Source organism: Toxorhynchites rutilus, chromosome 2, assembly GCF_029784135.1.
Source record: "Toxorhynchites rutilus septentrionalis strain SRP chromosome 2, ASM2978413v1, whole genome shotgun sequence".
Classification (NCBI taxonomy): Eukaryota; Metazoa; Arthropoda; class Insecta; order Diptera; family Culicidae; genus Toxorhynchites; species Toxorhynchites rutilus.
In genome coordinates, this window is record NC_073745.1 from 24809933 (window position 1) to 24831530 (window position 21598).

General features: G+C 39.0%; 2 protein-coding genes across 2 annotated transcripts; both read left to right on the plus strand.

Annotated features, from left to right (window-relative positions):
* Positions 1-694: 694 nt before the first annotated feature.
* On the plus strand, positions 695-1594 carry LOC129765607 (uncharacterized). The gene has a single exon (XM_055766019.1). It carries the CDS (start codon positions 695-697, stop codon positions 1592-1594), a length of 900 nt encoding a protein of 299 aa, XP_055621994.1.
* Positions 1595-1825: 231 nt separating this feature from the next.
* On the plus strand, positions 1826-4654 carry LOC129765608 (uncharacterized). Its single transcript, XM_055766020.1, has one exon. It carries the CDS (start codon positions 1826-1828, stop codon positions 4652-4654), a length of 2829 nt encoding a protein of 942 aa, XP_055621995.1.
* The last annotated feature ends 16944 nt before the right edge of the window (positions 4655-21598 follow it).

Below are 21598 nucleotides of genomic sequence, written 5' to 3' on the forward strand. Positions count from 1 at the left end.
GTGGCGCGGTATTGTATTTCAAAACAAGAATTAACCGGGCAAACGTATCGCCCCAGGCAAACGTAACGCCCCGGGCAGACGTATACCGTCCGACGCTCGCTAGAGCTCGGTCGGACATTGCTAAAGGATCGTATCCTATGTTTCAAACTAACCGGGCAATCAGTGGATCCCAGGTTTGCGTGCGAGACACCGCCGCTTCCGACGGCGGGTCGGCGGTGGACTCGGATTGCGTCATCTTGGCGGCATGGGCCGCCTCGATTCCTTATCCTCGCCAAATGGGGACTTCGTCCCCATTACATTGTCCTCAGAATAAATTTCGAAAAACGAGAACAAGAGAATAAATTTATAATAGAAATGTGAGGCACATGATGTTTTTCCCGCGCCAAATATTTCTAGCCTACTACACTTTTTCTAAGCGGTTGTTTCTGTTGCAGTTGTTTACTGTGGCGATTTATTCCGGTCACCGTCAATTGCGAGTAAGGAATCAGTTTTACGCTCCAACAATCTGTGTCGGAATTGTTTTAAAAAGGGCCATCAGGCAAAGGAATGTCTATCGAAAAATTCCTGCCGTAACTGCAAGGGTCGACACCACACCATGGAATGTTTCAAAACAGAAGGTGAACGTAGCACCAGAAACTCATGCGAAGCAGGTGAAATCACGGCAAATCAGAGATTACACTCAAGGGTTGCAAACATGGCGGCAACAAATTCAGCTTCATCAACAACATCGGTTAATCAATCTTCGAAAATTCTCTTAGCTACAGCTCTAGTGCTAATCGAAGACAATTGTGGGCTGAAGTACCATGCACGAGCGCTGTTGGATTCAGGATCAGAATCCAATTTTGTTTCGGAGAGATTATGCCAGCGTATGAGAATATCCAGAACAAAGGTAGATGTCTCTATAGTGGGAATTGGCGGTGTGGCAACAAGTGTAAAGCATAAAGTACATGCAACAATTCGATCTCGAACATCTCCGTATGCGCAAAAAATGAGTTTCCTAGTTCTTCCTCGGGTGACAGTCAACCTATCAAGTGCAACAGTACAAATGAAACGCTGGAACATGCCCGACGGCATCGAACTGGCCGATCCAGCATTTTATCAATCTGGTAGCGTCGATTTAGTGTTGGGAATACAATCATTCTTCAGCTTCTTCCAAACGGGAAATGAAATATCATTAGGAGACAGTTTACCACGACTTACAGAATCTGTGTTTGGCTGGGTGGTATCAGGAGAAATGGCATCAGAAGAACCAATTTCACGCATTAGTTGCAACATGGCAATATCAGATCGATTAGAGGAGCTTATAACTCGGCTTTGGTCCTGCGAAGAAGTAGGAACTACCAACTACTCACCTGAGGAATCATGCTGTGAGGAATCATTCCAGCGCACAGTGCAGCGCAGTGCAGATGGTCGTTACACTGTGACACTTCCAAAAAATGAGGACATCATATCAAAATTAGGAGAGTCACTGGAAATAGCTAAAAAACACTTCGAAAGCGTGGAACGAAGACTCACTCGAAACGATATATTACGAGAGCAATATCAAAGGTTTATGAAAGAATACATCGAAAGGGGGCATATGCGGAAGGTGTAGGAGGATCAATCAAATCAATTAAGGCGATGTTATCTACCGCATCACGCTGTTCTAAAGGAGTCCAGTACCACTACGAAATTGAGAGTAGTTTTTGATGCCTCATGCAAAACATCGAACGGTATTTCTTTAAATGACGCATTGCTCGTGGGTCCAGTTATTCAACGAGACCTCAGGGCAATTATCCTTCGCTGTCGAACTTATCAAGTGATGATTGTGGCTGACATTGAGAAAATGTTTCGCCAGATAAACATAGATCCCAAGAATGCACCACTGCAGAGTATTTTATGGCGGGCTGATGAGAATGAAAACCTTGCAACGTACGAGTTGTCCACAGTAACTTACGGGACGAAACCCGCACCATTCCTGGCAACTCGCACTTTGAAACAACTGGCATCTGATGAACGTGAGAGATATCCACTAGCCGCGAAGGCAGTCGAAGAAGATATGTACATCGACGACTTAATCACAGGAACGGATGACGTCAATACAGCAATAGAATTAAGAAGACAATGTGAGCAAATGATGTCCAGCGGCGGGTTCACTTTGAGAAAATGGGCTTCAAACGTAACAGCAGTATTGGAAGGCGTTGCTCAAGAATCACTCGCATCACCAGAAATTCATGAAATCAGCTGGGAGCTGGATCAGGCTGTAAGAACGTTAGGTTTAACATGGCTGCCTAAGACTGACTGTTTAAAATTCCAATTCGAAATTCCTCCACTCTTATCAAATCAAAGCTTCACCAAACGAAGGGTATTAGCCATTATCGCCACACTATTCGACCCTCTTGGGCTACTGGGTGCGGTCATTATAACGGCCAAAAATTTCATGCAGAAGCTTTGGACTCTCTGCAATGAACAACATAAGCATTTACAATGGGATGATACTTTACCAACTGAAGTGCAAGAAGAATGGCGAAGATTCCACAGGTGGCTACCACTTCTGAATGAAATAAAAATTCATCGATGTGTCGTATCATCTGAAGCTAACTCGATAGAAATACACGGTTTTTCAGACGCATCTGAGAGAGCTTATGGCACATGCATATATATCAGAAGCATTAACACGAACGGCGAGGTCACCGTGCGGCTCATTTCTTCAAAATCTAAGGTTGCTCCGTTGAAGGTGCAATCATTGCCACGCTTGGAACTTTGTGGAGCAGTACTAGCGGTCGAATTGATGGAAAAGGTGAAGGAAGCAGTACGAGCACACAAAATTTTCTTCTGGACCGATTCAACCTGTGTGCTTCAATGGATCAAGGCTACGCCAACCACGTGGGTAACATTTGTGGCAAATCGGGTGGCAAAAATTCAAACTTGTCGAGGAAAATGGAATCACGTTCCCGGTACATCCAATCCAGCGGGCTTAATTTCAAGAGGAGTAGCTCCAGATGTCATCGGAAAATGCAGCTTGTGGTGGGAGGGCCCATGCTGGTTGACAGAAGTTGAGGAAAACTGGCCATGTCAGCCAACAGTCGTTGACGAGGATCCGCCAGAGGTCCGCCGTAAGGTGGCAGCATGTTTGATGGCAGTGGAACCGGAGTTCGACATCTGGTACATCTCGAAATTTTCGTCATATACAAAAATGATACGAACAACGGCGTACTGGGTGCGTTTAATTGATCTTCAGAGGAACCCAAAATCGGATCACAATTTTGGATTCCTTACATCAAGCGAGCTCAAAGGAGCGGAAATGATTTTGTTTCGCTTGGTTCAACGGTTGGCGTTCAACCAAGAAATTAGAGCACTGTCGAACAGCAAACCAGTGCCTCGTAATTCATCACTTCGATGGTTCAATCCTTTTATCATGGAAGACGGCATACTACGCGTAGGTGGGAGATTAAGCCAATCTCAAGAACGAGCTGAAACAAAGCATCAAATTGTATTACCGGCTAAGCATCCAATAACCACAATGATTTTTGTTTACCATCACGAAAAGTTGTTGCACGCCGGTCCACAATTACTGCTAAGTGCTGTTCGGTTACGTTTCTGGCCATTAGGCGGCCGAAACATTGCTAAAAGGGTGGTCCATCAATGCCAACGGTGTTTCCGAGCGAAACCAATTCTGATCCAACAACAAATGGGTCAATTACCAAGGGAAAGAGTGACAGTAGGTCGAGAATTCCTGAAATCCGGAGTAGACTATTTTGGACCTGTATATATCCGCGATGGACGCCGAAAACCTACAAGAAAAACTTATGTAGCCCTGTTTGTGTGTATGAGTACGAAGGCAGTGCATATGGAGCATGTTACGGATTTGTCGACTGAACGATTTCTGCAGGCTTTGAGACGGTTTATTTCTCGACGTGGCCGATGCACGGACATCTTTTCCGATAACGGTACTAATTTCGTGGGTGCAAAGAATAAAATGCGTGAGTTGTTCGATTTGCTCAAGGATCAGCGACATCATGATGCTATCTCCAAGGAATGTGCAAACGAAGGGATGCAATGGCACTTTATTCCTCCAGCAGCCCCACACTTTGGTGGATTATGGGAAACTGCGGTACGCTCAGCTAAATTCCATCTACTACGTGTACTAGGAGAAAATCCGGTCTGCCAAGAAGATTTCAGCACCCTTTTGGTCCAGGTAGAAGCGTGTTTAAATTCCCGGCCGCTTACCCCAATGTCAGATGATCCAACCGATCTGGAAACTCTGACTCCGGCTCATTTTCTGACAGGTGACTCGCTTCAAAATATTCCGGAACCTGATTATAGCACGGTCCAGCTCAATCGTTTAAGTCGATGGCAACTAGTGCAAAGGCAATTGCAGGATTTCTGGGAACGTTGGCGTACTGAGTATTTATCCCAACTCCAGGCCAGGTCGAAAAACTGGAAATCACCAATAAAATTGGATATAGGAATGTTGGTAATCATGGTGGATGGAAATAATCCACCAATGCTATGGAAGAAAGGTCGCATTGAGGAATTACACCCTGGAAAGGATGGTATAGTACGTGTAGTTACCGTGCGGACATCAAGTGGGCTATTTAAGCGTCCTGTAGCTAAACTTTGTTTGTTGCCAATGGAAGGAAACTCAACTAATCATAATGAAGCTGATCACTGAACATCATGGCGCAAGAGAAGATCACTGTTTACTTCAGAAGTCCGGAGACACTTCAGGGTGCGCGAGGATGTTCCGGGATTCAAGAGCTGTGAACGGAATCCACTCGGTGAGGGTTTCTATTGGGTATTTCTCGGCGCACGCTTACCAGTGCAAGTAGACTCATTGTGGTACTAGATTTGTCGGAGTTAAATTTAAATGTTCATAAGAATAGGGTATTGTACTATAGGTATTGTAAGAGGAGATCTTTTTGAAACCATTGTACCGTCAATCGTCCATCAATATACTTGTGTCTATCGTATTTGAAGAAATGTTTAAATTTTATGTAGTAATTCGTTAATTAGTTAATAAATGTAACGTAAATGTAATGCAGTTCGTCAATAAATACAATATCAAAATACACTGCGGATAATCAATATACAGCCCTCATGGTGAATAATTTAAAATTTGTCGTTTCTGAGTTTTGATTTTTCAAAGCTAACCGATGGTCTGAAAAATCTTTTTCCCATTTTTTTCCAAAAATACATTTTATAACAATTCAATACTTTCGAACTACGGACCGATCCAGATAATCGACATATTAAATTGAAACAATGAGCTATTCAGGGGGTCTCCGTAGCCACATTGGTTACGCGTTCGCTTAGTAAGCGATCGATCGTGAGTTCAAAACACAGGGCCCTCATTGACCATCTTTGTGTTGTTACAGAATAGCTACGTCCACGCAACAATCATCATCGATGGAGATCGATCCACGGTCGAAATAAGATGGATTCATCCATACAACTGCTCTTCCCTGCAGACACATCGGGCTACTGTTCTATAAATAACTCAACAATGATCAATCAACTGTCTCCGCTGTCCGGTGGTCCAACTGGATAATGGAAGAACAGAAAGAATAACTCTTACGCCTAAATGGCTACGGTGGGAATGTACCATATGTAATGGTATAGAAGGAATACTGGCGAATGGCAACTGTGTAATGTGCTAATTATAGATATGATAACCATGTGACATGTACACGATTAAAATTCGGCTCTGTTACAGCTAAAATGCTAATGAGCCCTAAATAAATAAATGGGATAAAAAAAAGAGCTATTCAGATATTACATTTACGAAATAATTGGATTCTAGTCGCATAAATCTACTATAGTTGTATACAAATATTAAACGAAGACTGAATACATGTTAACTTTGAAGAATCATAACTCAAAAATGAGAAAAAAACGCATATCTAATTTTTGGATGTGTTATGCAAAATAAGCCTCAGTTTTCGAGAAAAAATATAAACAATACAGCGCCCTTGGTCCCGAGACCATGTATACTATAAAAAACAAATACAATCAATAATAACTAAAACGAAATTAAATGTAATATTTTTTCGAAACAATAGCTAGTTGGTTATAAGTCGATGACATGAAGCGGTTTGGTAGTTCAAAAGTTAGGAATTGGAAAAAAAGTCATTTTTGAAAAAAATGGGAAAAAATAAGTATTCGGACCACCCTAAAACAAAATGGTCATCCTAACGAAAAATATAAAAAAATGTGGGTCAAATATTTTGCGATAGGGAATAGGACTACCAATTTTTACGAATATCTGAGAGCCACTATAGAGAAATTCCAAATGAAATAAATAAATGACAAAACATGAGCATTTTTGATTCGAATGAAATTTCTAAGACACTATTTCGGTACAACTCATAGTTTTTGAAATATAAATTATCAAATATTTCTCTTACTAAAATCGATATGCCTTTTCCGAACATTACACTTGAGTCAAAAAAATCCCAATTGCTATGGAAAACTAATATTTCCTCCAACCTAAACGAAATACAAACTTTCATTCGAATAAAAAATCGTCCTGAAAATGCCGATTTTAAAAACATGTCGTAATTAAACATTAAACATTGAAATCGGCATTTTCAGGACGATTTCATTTGGAATTGCTCTATATCAGTTTGACAAGGAATATAGTTGCATTTGCGCTTGCGAATCAGTGAATCAGCGCCTCCATGTTGAGCTTCTTTATGGAGACGCATTATCATTCGTTTATAACAATAAAAGTAGAACATATTAGGCGGTCTAAAAAGTCCTGCGGTATTTCCGCGAGGTGTCGTTGTAAGCGCGTAGTTCTAGTTGTATTCATTGTATCGAGTCATACTATAGCTTGTTGTAAAGGTATTTTTGCGCGCTATAATATATTCCTTGACAGAGTTTTGTTTGGTTAAGTCGTTCGTGAGTTATAGTGTCGCAAATATGGAGCAAAATAAAGAGAAAATCCGACATATTTTACAGTACTACTATGACAAAGGCAAAAATGCATCTCAAGCTGCCAATAAAATTTGTGCAGTTTATGGACCCGATAAGGTTTCCATTTCCACCGCACAACGATGGTTTCAACGTTTTCGTTCTGGTGTAGAGGTCGTCGAAGATGCGCAGCGCTCCGAAAGGCCTGTCGTCGAAAATTGCGACAAAATCGCTGAATTAGCCGAGAAAGACCGGCATAGTAGCTGCCGTAGCATCGGCCAAGAGCTGGGGATAAGTCATCAAACCGTTATTAACCATTTGAAGAAGCTTGGATTCACAAAGAAGCTCGATGTATGGGTGCCACACACGTTGACGCAAAAAACATCTTTGACCGTATCGACGCATGTGAATCGCTGCTGAATCGCAACAAAATCGACCCGTTTCTGAAGCGGATGGTGACTGGCGATGAAAAGTGGGTCACTTACGACAACATGAAGCGCAAACGGTCGTGGTCGAAGCCCGCTGAAGCGGCTCAGACGGTGGCCAAGCCCTCATTAACGGCCAGGAAGGTTCTGCTGTGTGTTTGGTGGGATTGTCAAGGAATAAAGGGTGTGTCACATCAAATTGCATCACGGAAAAAACGCTGTAGAAATTTAATTTTTAGGAATTATATCTTCAGCTTTCGCTTATAATCAGATAAGAGTGTATAGATCACGTTGGCCATGCTTCACTGTCAATTTTTCGTAAATTTGGAAAAATGTCGTCGAACGAAAAAGAGCGTCGTGAATTAATCCTATGCACTCATTTCGAGAAGTGTGCACCCGTGGCCGAGTGGTTAGCGTCATAACTAACATGCCGGGTGTTCGGGTTCGATTCCCGTTCTGGTCGGGGGAATTTTTCGTCAAAGAAATTTCCTCCGACTTGCACTGTGATCACGCGTATTCTAGAGCTTGCCACTCAGAATGCATTCAAGGCGTGTTATTTGGCATAGAAATCTTAACTAAGTACTAATAAAAATGACGCAAGTAATACTACGTTGAGACGTCGAAGTTCCTCTAGGAACGTTACTGCCATTGAAGAAGAAGAAGAACTCATTTCGAGAATCCGGAGTTGTCACATCGGGACATCGGTAAGATGCTGGGAATCGTCCAATCCACGGTCAGCAGAGTACTAAAACGATACTTCGAGAACCTAACCATCGACCGGAAGGTGAAGAACGGCAAAAATGGATGCTCCGTCAGTGAAAAAGATCACAAGCGCGTAGTTAAGCAGTTTAGACGTGATCCGAGAAGTTCATTCGTCCAGCGGACCAAGCAGCGGGAGGGCCTGCGTACATACAAGGTTCAGAAGGCTCCTAACCGCGACGAAAGGCAAAACATGGTGGGGAAGACGCGAGCCCGGAAGCTGTACACCAAAATGCTGACGAAGCCGCATTGCCTGGTAATGGACGACGAAACCTACGTCAAAGCGGACTTTCGTCAGCTGCCGGGCCTGTTGTTCTTCTCCGCAGAGGACAAATTCAGCGTTCCGGAGGAGATTCGCAAGCAGAAACTATCCAAGTTTGCCAAAAAGTACATGGTGTGGCAAGCGATCTGCTCTTGTGGAAAGCGGAGCGCCCCCTTCGTGATGACCGGCACGGTAAACGGGCAGGTTTACCTTAAGGAGTGCCTACAGATGCGCTTACTACCACTATTCAAGCAGCACGAAGGCCCGACCATCTTCTGGCCGGATCTTTCGGATAGGCCGGAATGGTGGCTTCGTGCCACTATTCAAAGGACGTGTTGGAGTAGTACGAAGTCAACGGGGTCACCTTCGTGCCAAAGGAAATGAACCCGCCCAACGCGCCGGAGCTTCGCCCAATAGAGAAATATTGGGCGATTATGAAGCAGGCCCTCCGGAAGAACCCAAAAGTTGTCAAATCGGAGGCGGACTTCAAGAGAAAATGGATTTCTGTTAAAAAAAAAACTACAACCTGACGTTGTACAGAACCTTATGGACGGGGTAAAGAGGAAGGTGCGAGCATACGGGCTTGGGCTCGAAGTATGAATAAAAAGAAAATGCCAAAAGTTGTTTAATAGTTTTTATTTTACTGTCTAAAATTTTCAAAAGGATCGGTCTATTGGGCGAATTTCTACAGCGTTTTTTCCGTGATGCAATTTGATGTGACACACCCTTTATCAAAAAAGCATACGGACACATTTAAGTATAAATTAAACAAGAACGGGGTCTCAAAATTCTAAAACAAAAATCCAAGATTTGGAAATATAAAACAAAAAAATTGTGTCGCGCAAAACGTTTAAAATTCTGAATCTGATATGTCTAGAAAAGTTTCCCACGTTTAAATACAAATTAGAGCATCACTGAATCTTTAAATTGCCAAAAAAAGATTTCAAATTTTATTAATTTTGTTTATACAGCGCGGACTCGATTATATACATTCTCCGATTTCTTTTCACTGTATATAATCGAATCCTGTATATAATCGAGTCAAAAAAAATATTTTTTATTCGTTTTTTATGCATGAATTATTCGTTTATTGGAAATAAAAGAACAATTTAATTTTTGATTCATCCCCTTAAAGTCAGAAAATACCTTACTCACATGAAAGAAGTATTTTTTCCCAGAATCTCTCAGAAGGTGATAGATGATCATGTTTGATGAAAACAATCCTCCTACGCATGTGTGCGAATATCAATAATGACAGAGCTATAGAACTTTTGTTTTGTTTCGGATTCTGTTGCTTCAAACTGACTGTACACTAAAAAGTACGCTGCGTAAGCCAATTCTATTGCCTTCATTTGAAAGATGAGGAAATTTAGTACAGGATATAGTAGTGGAACATCTAAATTAGAAGATTCAAATAACTATTTTGGAAGTGAAAATTTCAAATTCGGTAATTTCTAATGTGTGATTATTAATTTTATCCCAAAAAGTATTGAACTTGATTGTTCCTATCAATAAAACCAATGTTATCAAACCACTCTAAAATTGTTCTTTGACATCCAACTTCTATCTTTCTCAATTTCACTGCAATATCGATATGAACAATTCATGGTGAAAATTCAAGCAAAATCTTCAAAAATCACAATTTTTACTTCACTGTACATATAATAGCCGCTTCAATTCAACCTTAACGTTCGAAGGTTACATTTTTTCTTGAAACAAGTCATATTTGAAATGTAATAAAAAAATTTCACACTGTATATAATCGAGTCCGACCTGTACCTCAATTTTTGATGAAAACTTTTCTTGATAATATTTCTTGATACACCATAGTATAAGATGAACTTTCGATATTTTTTTCAAATTTTTATCTCGAAGCTGTTGTGAATAACGTGCCAAAAAAATTAAAAGTACGGTTTTCATCGTATATCTTATGGTGAACCACGTAGGAGTTAAAAAATGGCCAAAATTTCTTATCTAAATCTATAAAAATGGATTTCTGTCTGTCTGCCATAAAAATGAAACACAAATTTCGACATTTCTCGAGAACTAATCAAGCAAATGAAACGAAATTTGACATATGGAGGTTTTAGGATGCAATAAACGTCTCGATGGTGGTTAGACACTCCACCCTCCTCTCTAAGGGCGGGCTGCCATATAAATGAAACACAAATTTCTGCATTACTCGAGAACTAATCAAGTAAATGAAACGAAATTTGGCATATGGAGGTTTTAGGGTGCAATAAACGTTTCTATGGTGGTTAGACACTCCACCCCCCTCTCAAAGGGCGGGCTGTCATACAAATGAAACACAAATTTCTGCATTACTCGAGAATTAATCAAGCAAAAGAAACCAAATTTGGCATGTGAAGAATGTTTCTGTGGTGAGTAGACACTCCTACCAAACCCCCCCCCCACCCCTTCTCTAAGGGGTGAAGAGGGGAGGGGTCTGTCTTTATTCTATCATATTTTCTGTATCAAACATCTATTCCATTCCAACGCAGAAACATGTTATTTGAAAGTGGTTGGAAAATCTTGAACGAGAAATGTGTCTGAAAATAAGTTGATATTATAATGATGAGTTTTGGTAGAAGTACTAGGAATTTTATAGTAAAAGTTAAATTCAATGGGGTCGATTAGAAGATCAATCAATGAACAGTTCTACGATTGGACTCATGAACTTGCGTTTAGTAGGAAAACGTGAATGTTTGAAGGTATTGATAAAAAAACAAATTTTGGGCGAGACGAAGTTTGCCGGGTCAGCTAGTATACAATATTTTCCATAGAGCTAGATTTGGTTTGGGGGTTCTTTTTACTTCCATACCCAGCAATGCCCTTTGTACTCAAGCCTATTCTGCCGTTCTACGCATAGTTGTCCCATGTTCCTAAATCAGCAACTGAGAAAAACGCAATCCAAATTTTCTAACATATTTGTCTACCAGAACCTTGAAGCTTTTCTGTTTAGCAATACAGTGGGTTTTTTATAAGCAGAAAACCATTGTTTAATGAAATGTGGAAAGATTTCCTCAATTGAATCAATCCATCTTAGTTACGGGTTTAAAAATTCATGGTGGGACAGTTATGCCTATAATATCAGCATGGGACAATTGAACTTGATGTTGTTTTCTGAAATACTGGAAACAAACAATAAGTTCTTTAGTGTTTTCCAGAAGAGTATGCATAAAAACATCGTTTTCTGATGAAGGGACTGATCTGCAATACCTTTGCTGAATCTAAATCTCATTGTTATAATGCATTCGCTAACAAGGTGAACACGTGTTCTGTTAACCTTTTTTTCATTTGTTTGAAAATTAATTCGTTCTTTCAAACCAGAAACGACTGCATTAGCCCTACTAGAAGCGTGACATGAAATTTTTGTACTTGAACTGATTCATTTATTATGGATCTATAAAAAATACATGGTGGTACAGTTATGCTTAAAAATACCAACATAGGACAATTGAGGTTGTTGTTTTAGAAGCTGTGAACAAACTATAAGTTTTTTTTGTGTTTTTCCGGAAGATTAGGCGTAAAAACATCGTTTTATGAAGAAAAGTGAAAATTGTCAAAAAATTAACATGAGACAACTATGCGTAGAAAGGCAGTATATTGTTCATGAAAATGGAATGAACTTAATGCTACGAGATTAACTGAAGGATTTCAGTTATCTTTCTTCGTCTCGTTCTAGCGAGATTTCTGAATTCATTCGATCAGACCAAGCTTCCTTAATTCCGTTCAGTGGCTGCAATGGAGCATGCTCATCCGAATAGCTAAATTGATACCAATCAGTGACTTTTGAAGTATGTCGTTCGTTATGTTCGTTTTATCACCGCAATACTTTCCATTCTGCTATGGAGGAATTCGCTTGCCACAGAAACGTTTCAATTTAAACTGCGCCCTTCTTCATGAAAACCTTTTTGTAACATATAAACGAAGAAAAACTTGTCTCAGAAGAGAAATCATCATTAGTTTTGTGCTAGCTGTTGTTTCGGTTCATTTTTTTTTTCGCTTTGAGCTACCAAAGTTGGTTGAGCTTTGTCTCTATCGAACTGCGGCTTAAAGCGCAAAGAAAAATTAGAATGATTGCTGTGCAACAATAAGCAAAAAGTTGTTATTTAATTATCGCTACTTTCCAATCATTAGTCCCAGTCCAGCAGTCAGGGGGGAAGCGCGCAAAATAGCTTCACTTGCGGCGGAGCGGTGGGGAAGAAATATGAGCTCATTGGAATCCGCCGGGTGGGCCCCTGGTGGGAGGGGTGGAACGCCTCGAAAGGGGCCCCGAGAGGGATGAACGTTAACATTTCCAACGTGCTCATTAGTCATTGGGAACTGGAGTGGAACAAATCCCTCGTTTCTCGTTCTGTGTTTCGCTTTTGCTTGTTTTCAGTCAATATTTAACCGGATTAGTACGAGATTCTGTTCCGAATCTGATCCACGAGAGTGAAGTGAATATTTGTCGACGAAATGAAGAGGCTGCCCACACTAATCCTGCCGGTTTGGTTGTTGTGGATTGTGGGTGCTCGAGAAGAGCTGTACGAAAGTTACATTTTTGTGTTTTTGATGAAAGCTCGCTGAGCGGAGGATTGTCGAGATTTGTTTCCAGCTACGATCGGATGTTTAATCCAATGGGTTGTTAACTTTCAATGAGTTGTTTAAATTCGGTAAACCATGTGCGAGTTCCGAATAGAATGGAATTAACATGTGAGGGTGTGTGTATGACTGGCTATACGGAGTTGATACTCATTTGGGTTTTGTTTATGACGAGATATAAAAGACTCGTTTGATAATTGAACTAAATTGCGTTTCCCAGAGACAAATACATGAGAATGATTCTTTGAAATGGTTTCATTACAGCTCTTAATCCGTGAGCCCCGCAATTCACAGCGTTTCACACGAGAGGGACGCAATTTCCGCACCACTGTTCGTGTTTAAAAATGCCATTAAAAATTGTAATGATTAAAAAATTTCAACTCACCAGCAGCGGCTTCCGGCAAAAGTCATTACCATGTTTTGTGCGCGTAATAAGTTGAAAAATACAGTTTATCTTCACGCCTGGTTCCATATTTCTTGTTCCACTTTGGACTCAAATGAAGGAGTGGGGTAAAACTGCGACGGACGTAAATAAAATTCTTTTAATTTTTAATGCATCTCGCATTAACGTTTTCCACATTCATTTATATTACATTATGCAACAACCGGGGCGGCGGCGGTGATGCGCTCTAAAATTTCACTCTTCTGTGTAATATTATCTCAGTAATTTTTCCTCTGGTTCTATAGAGCTCGACACGGCCTTTACAGCAGAATGGTCCTACGCGGAATAAAGCTAAATAACATCGGTGAGAACAGTTCCTGCGGCAGGATTGCGCCAACATTCCCAAACAAAAGCAGAACAAGACAATCGCGGTGTGCGCCTTAAGAATTCAGTTCCTAGCATTCTGTTCTGTTGGTGGCGACGGCAGTTGCAGCTAAGAGTCACAAAGCGTGGCTGCGTATGCATCCGAAGAAATGCTGCAGCATTTCAGAAGCAGGAGCAAACGGGTTTTCATCTTCTGTTGAATTAATTGCGCAAGTGACACAATTATGAATTTATGCCCGAGACATGATTTCGAGATCTCTCGTACACAATAAGTCAAGTCAGAATAATGTAGTGCAAATTTATAAACGCAGTAAACTAAATGTCGGTTTGAATAATAGCCAGAGGTTCAGTTTCCTTTAGAGTCGAGTTTTGATTAACATTTTCCCTGTAAGAAAGACATCGGCCCACGATTAGTAAACTAAGCACATATATCAATTCGAGCGTTCACAGCGTAAGATAAATTACAATATTAATGGCATCATCAAGATACAAATTGTCTTATTTTATTTCATCAGAACATTTCATTCATTAATTTTAAATGCTACCAGTATAAAAAAAACAAGCGAAATAAATTGCTACACCTAGTTGCTATAAATATGGAAATCATCGATTCATCTTGCTGTGAACGCTTCCTTCGTCTTCTCGCCCATCGTTCCCCTCCTCCCCTTCTCCTTCTAGTGCTCAATCACACCTCCATCCCAAAAAGTACACACAATCGACCCCGATCTCGTTCGAACGGTAACTAGGTGATGCTCAATTTGAATAATTTAACTTCATTAATTTCACGTTGGCGATAATAAAACGAATATTTCGCACTCCAGCGGACTCGCGGGAAAGTGACACCTCCGGGCCCCGGATCTCGGGGTCCACCCTTCGATTAGGATCGAGATAATAAGCCGACCGACTGATGGGAGGGGAGAGAGAGATTTTCGAACCGATGGTGTCGGCATGATTGGGGCGAGAGCGATGGAATTATACCCCCAACCCCTTCTTTTTAGGCCGAGTGGGTGGTGCGTGTAAATACAGATTTCATGCCGGAGTGGTTGTTCCAGAATTTAGGGTTGTGAGTGTTTGGCCAGATTTGTGTACTAATATCTCTGGTGTTCAATCGATGTTCATGCTATGTACCTTTTCGAAGAATCTGTGATATCCCAAAAGCAAACATTTCAAATACCGCTTCTTTTGATTTCGTCCCCTGAATTCTATGTAATACATTGGACTCAGCTGGAATTCATTGTGTGAATTGTATAAATTTTCTAATTTTCACGGATACACTTCAGTCACAATTGATCAGTGTTAAGTCAAAGAGGACCAAGTCGCAAAATTGAAAATTTCGAGTTATTGATTACATTTGGTTAAGCTACATAAGCTACATACCACATTTATCAGATTTGGAAAATCACGCATACAGCAGGAATAATTGATCGAAATTGTTATGATTGATCAACGAAAACCCCTCATAGTATGCTGTCAGAGTGGACCATGTAGGGGAAAAGGGGGGAATTTGGACCACCTAAGCAAATCGCCTAATATTTCCAAAAAAATGTCACATTGTATACTAAGCTACACTTGTTTTCTCTCAATCAAAAATGTTTAATCATTATATCAATCATCAAATTAACAAATATATCATAAAAAAGAGATGATTTTTGGACATCAAAATTTGATGCGGAGTGATTTAGACCGTCTGTGGGTTGATTTGGTCCAGTGTGTGTTTCATCGAAAAAAACATATTTATGTTTATGTAAAGTATTTTGGAATAATGCTACAATCAGTAACAGTGTTCTAGGATCGATGCCAGGTGTCTTGGCCAGATTCCAGACCAGAAAAATTGGATTGAGACCATCTCGAATTCTGCATGGATTTTTTCACTGTTGTTCGAGCATTTTCAAACAATTTCAATGCTTAGTCAAAGAAAATCCGTTCTTGATAGCCTGCGTTGCTCTTTCAAGCTCATCCTTCTCCCAACGTTGTCTACCCATCCCCTTTTTGTAATTCAGCGGCATCTGAAATCAATTAGACCAAAGAAAAACCTCAAATCTGTAGGACCAATTCACCCCACAGAAACGTGTTCATGTTACCCCACACAACATGCAAAAATTAAAATGCAATTGAGTTCATTTATTGTTATCAAACTTACAGTTTCGCTGCATCAAATTGTTCCTCTTCTGTAGGCGAACAGAACTTTACTGCACAATACACGAAAAGTTTGTTTAATCAGCAGGAAAAACCTTAAAACCACGATCGGAAAACTCACATTTTTGACAATCAAAGTGCTTGCTGTATTCATGCTACCATTTCCTTCCACCTGTCGAATTTTACCAAAGTTTTTTTACGTTAGTTACATACGGTTCAACAATAAAAGAAGATGACATTATAAAAAATCCAAGTTGAACCGTACTTTTTGAGATAATGGGGTGGTCCAAATCACCACGTGCTACCCTACAGCCGGACTAAATACATGTGGAAAGCAGATTCGGCTGGACGGAGCGGTTTCATCATTCCAAAGAAATTAGATCGCGATTTTAGTTGTTTTGTACAAACAATATTCAAATAATTTAACCATCGGTCGTTTTTCAAACAGAACGAATTTATTTATGTTGTTAAATGACACAATCGCAATTTACCTCCCTTCGTCTAAAGCCAGGCGTATCGCTGGCGTGCTGGAAGTATTTTTGAACCGGCACAACGAATTATTGAAATACTTCAAATCACACTTGCTCGGTTTACAAAATGACAATCACATTATTGTCATCAATTCTCATAAAACATCTGCTGGAGAGCACGCGTCTAGATTCAGGGGGCAAGCGTTACTAAAATCATAGAAGGTGTCTTCACAGTGACGCGAGAAATTGTGATTCGAAGAAAAAACAATAATCTAGATTTCATTATTAACGCACATCGTTCATACGACTCTCTCCATGTTCTTCTTCGATAGCACTAACGTTCCCCACGTTCGCCTTCTCATCGTAGTATTACTTGCATCATTTTTAGTAGTGCTTTGTTGAGATTTCTATTTCAAACAACAAGCCTTGAATGCATTCTGAGTGGCAAGCTCTAGAATGTGTGTGACCACCAAGAATGCCAACCTTCCTGATTTTTCAGGATTTCCCAAACTTTTTGACACGCTCCCTGATATCCTGACAATCACTCAACTTTGCCTGATTTTTCTGAAATGATCCCCAGTCCGCACTTGTATAATGTTTAATCTTTTTTTGTTCATTATTTGTATATATCGATGCGATTCGCTTTATCGAAGACACCCTATCGACATCTCTTAAATTCTATAAGATTAGCACGCCCAAAGGCTGTTCCAAATCGTTATATTTTAAATGAAAATAATTACCTGTTTGTTTTTCGAATACTTAAAACACGTAGTCCTAATTCTTACTTCACAACTGCCAATACATTTCCTGATATTTTCACAAAAACTCATCATCATGAGCATAATCTTTCGAAATTGATCTCGAAGCTGGACTTATTTATTATTTTCGTAGCTCCATTATGAGCTACTAATCAATAAATTCCCATAACTACTACTCGCAACAAACTAAAGGAATTTCCAGAATGAGTCAATGAGATAGCCGTCGTGTTCCATCAGAGCAACACCAAACTTCATGTCTTCTTGACAACATGACAATTCATTTTGGAGTCTGGCTGAAATGTGTTATCCCACCAACTAAACTAATCGGATATTGCACCTTCAGATTATCACAGGTTAAGGTCCTTGCGAAATTTTCTCATGCACACGAACTTCGACACTATGGACAGCATAGAAAATATATTTCTTTTATATATAGAACAGTTATCGATGAGAAAGCAAACATATTCTGAGAAGATAAAATTTTCAAGCTGTGCGAAAGATGGCGAAAGATTGTGAAAACTGTGCACATAAATTTGAATAAATGTATGTCTGCCTATAAAAATCATGCGTTTGTGTATCCAAAAATCGGTCCGAACTTCCGGACAACACAATATGAGCTATCCTGATTTCTCCTGATTTTTATTTTCATTTTCCCTGATTTTTGAAAATCATAGTTGGCAACACTGGTGACCACAGTGCAATTCAGGAGAAACAGGTCTCTTCTCTCTTGGAAAGCACTAACGTTCCAGTGGAACTTTTTGCCTTCTTAACGTAGCATTACATGCGTCATTTTCATTAGTAGTACCTAGTTGAGATTTCTATGCCGAAAAACACGCCTTGAATGTACTCTGGAGGGGCAAGATCTAGAATATATATATAAATATAATATATATAATATGTATAAAGCATTTTCCTAGAGATTTCAGCAACAACACGATCTCAAACGTAGGCGAATATCTAATATATCAACGAATAAATACTGATAATGTCATTCACGAATATCAACAACGCAGACATTGGTTTCCCAATTCATGAAAGATACCCAGCAGTTATAAGTTCAACCGTGCATATAAAAAAAAGAAGTGCATATTTTCCTACAACGAGACAGCATTTGAACGATATGAATATTGATGTTTCTCATTTTATTTATAAACATTACGACAAAAATCTATTACTCTATTTCTCTTTACATTTAACTTTTTTACATCAAGAAACATCATACCAACTTCCGTTGAAATCGTTTCATTCGTCTTTTAATCGATCACATAATAATTTGGTAGATCGTTAAAACATTCAAACACGTGTCAAATACATTATTTATGTTTTATTTAACACTCAAAATATTTTCTAGAAATAATTTAAATGGCAGAACAACGTTTGCCAGGTCAGCTAGTCATTTATAATATTGATATAATATCTGTTTATCAGATTGAGATGTTCGAAAGGGTACATTCATAAGCACCCCTAGGGATCAGTACACTACAGAATCTACACAAATTTCACAAGGGAACACTCACGGTCATAAAATATCTAATCTGCATCACCTGGTGATATCATTATTACGACCTACCACAAACAATGTTTCAGACAAGTATAATATCGTCGATCGAACTTAAATTTTAGAAAACACTGTAAGACGATGGATTCTTATCGTATTCAGTTAAATTAAATGAACTAAAGAAACAAACACGTTACAAACATGTTACAAACAGGACAAGCTAAATAAAACCGTTTAAAAAGGAGACCGATTAATATTTCTGTATGAACGGATTTATCAATAAGGATTTTTATGTACATTTATGAACATCGATACAAAAAAAACTAGAGAATGTCGAGTTTTTCGTGTTAATGTTGGAATATCTATATGATCATTTTTCAACTGTTCACTATTGAAAATAGAAACTATAACTAATGGTTCTGAATTTTTTCTACCTCTACAACTCTTACAACGAGTTCGAAGTTCAGTTCAGTTGATGTATCAAACGGGATTTCTAGAGTCATTATTGGGAGTAAGGGAAAGTCGAGACACTCATGTATGATTGATAAATTATTTTTTAATTAAGTTTTAATGATGTTCAAACTTGCAATACAGTGTATCAATTGATTTGACACTTACTGTGTACACCCAGCTTGCCTTCTGTCAAAATAGTAAATAAAAACATATAAGTGATCTGCGAAGAACAGTTCGAGGTAAATTTTCGGCTATAGAGCAATTCCGATGAAATGATATTTTTCCTAAATAGTTCATTGATTTTCTTACAACTTTGTGGAACTTCATATTTCAATCAGACATCTGGATTTAGAGTTATGATTTTTTTAAAGAAAGATCAAAGTAATTTTGGATTCACCCTTTTCAAAAATCAGCCGTAATTAAAATTTGTCATATGACAACGGAAGTTGTGAGTTTAGGTGGTTTCCATCATAAGTACCATGTACCAAAAAAAAAATGGAAAGGGCCGGGTCAAATTTTGCTGTTTTTCGGACGATTTGGGGTGAAACTGATCTATATAATCTTTCATCGAATCCGAGGCAAGATTTTTCATGTTTTAGTTTCGACGGACGGTCAAAACAATTTGATTATCTCCTTCTTTTTCGTCAGATGTCCACTAACTACGTTTGCAACTGCAACCGGATGTCATAATTTGTCAATCACATTGAAAATCAACCGTATGGAAAGATTTTGGAATCAAATGATAGCTTAGTTTGTTAGCCATCACTTACTATCAATTTCATTCAATTTTGTATAACTTTATTGGGCAATAAATTCGGCATAAATCATATAGATGCAGAAAGTAAATAACCTAACAAAAATAAAAAAATTGGTCTTCGTAGCCACATTGGTTGCGCGTACGCTTAGTACGCGATCAATCGTGAGTTCAAAACTCAGGGCCTCATTGACCATCTTTGTGTTGTTACAGAATAACTACGTCCACGCAACAATCATCAGCGATGGAGATCGATCCACGGTCGAATGAAGATCGATTCATCCATACAACTGCTCTGCTCTGCAAGAAACATCGGTCTGCTTTTCTATTAAGAACACAACAATGATCATATGAACTGTCTCCGCTGTCTGGTAGTCCAACTGAACAATGGAAGATCAGAAGGAATACTCTTACGCCGAAAAATGGCAACTGTGTAATGTGTTATTTATAGATATGATAAACATGTGACTCTGTTAGAGCTAAAATGCTAATGAGCCTAATATAAACAAATGGGATAGAAAAATAAAAACCTAATAAAATGCAAAAATATGTAAATTTTTATACAGTATTACTTTGATAAAAGTTTGTGATGCGATGTAGAAAAAAAACCATTGGATTAAACCCCCTACAGGAAGAAAAACGTAACTTTTGGATGATGTTTTTCATTTTTCTTTTCATTTCATTTCAATTATTCTTTGCTATTAGGGCTATTATTTCAGTTCTCACTTCCGGCCAGGAAAACTTTGACAGGGATGTTAAGTACGAGCTTTATTCTCGATGAAGTAAAAAGTACAAAAATCAATATCATTTCAGTAAAATCAGGAAAAATTGAATGTTTGTCAAGATAGCAGGGAGCGTGCCAAAAAGTCTAATAAATCTTGAAAAATCAGGAAGTTTGGCATCTCTGGTCATAGATTATGGGCCTGATTCTCGAATACACTTCACGGTGGAAACGGAATGAAACGTATCCGCGATGACAACGGTACGGTGTCGACATCTGGATACGAGGTTAGTTTCCCACTAAACTTATCATTATAATATCAAATTATCTTCAGATGAAATTTTTATATGAGATTATTATAGCACATGAAGAAAACAAAGTTTTCTACTCACATTGAATACCAGTTTGATACGAAGAAGTTAATTTTCATAAATGATTTTTTTATTTGAAAAGTGCTCGTCCTGCTTGAAAACTCATTATTATCTTCGATAGTTCACTAACTCGTAAAACGTAGTTCAATGGCGTGCCGTTTATTTCGTTTCCACCGTGGAGTGTATTCGAGAATCAGGCCCTTTGTTTCGAATTGGATTTCGATAGAAACCATGTACCTAATTTTTAGAAACAACTGCCTCTACGCAAACCTACAACTATTCCCTGAAAAATTCATGGTGTTACCTCTGTTACCATTGCCTCTGAACAAGCCTTCCTGTTTCGTACAAACAAAATGATTCTTCAAAATATCGTTTTCATTTCATAAAGCTCTTGAAATCTTATCCGGGGAAGCAACTGTATTGGGATTCTTCTTATTTCGTCTTTCTTCCGTATTGGAGTGTCTCCTAACTATCGAGAATTGTTCTTGTCGGATGCTGACATCCCGAAAAAAAGAGTATTTTTATATTTTCGAACACTCATTCATGCTGTCTTTGCTGCTTTTCCAATCCCCATTTTGGTGATGAGCTAAAGCTAGAGCTAGATGAGTTAATTATCTCGCTTCCTAAAAACTAACCTCTGATCATTTGACTCGTTGCATCAGGTATGATAGATGTTCACAAACTCCAACATAAATAAACTGTAACTGATAGAGCAGCTTACGAATGGGAACTCCACCACAGCAA

Coding starts and splice junctions, on each gene's coding strand:
- LOC129765607 (XM_055766019.1), top strand. CDS start 695: ATGGCGGCAACAAATTCAGCTTCATCAACAACATCGGTTAATCAATCT.
- LOC129765608 (XM_055766020.1), top strand. CDS start 1,826: ATGTTTCGCCAGATAAACATAGATCCCAAGAATGCACCACTGCAGAGT.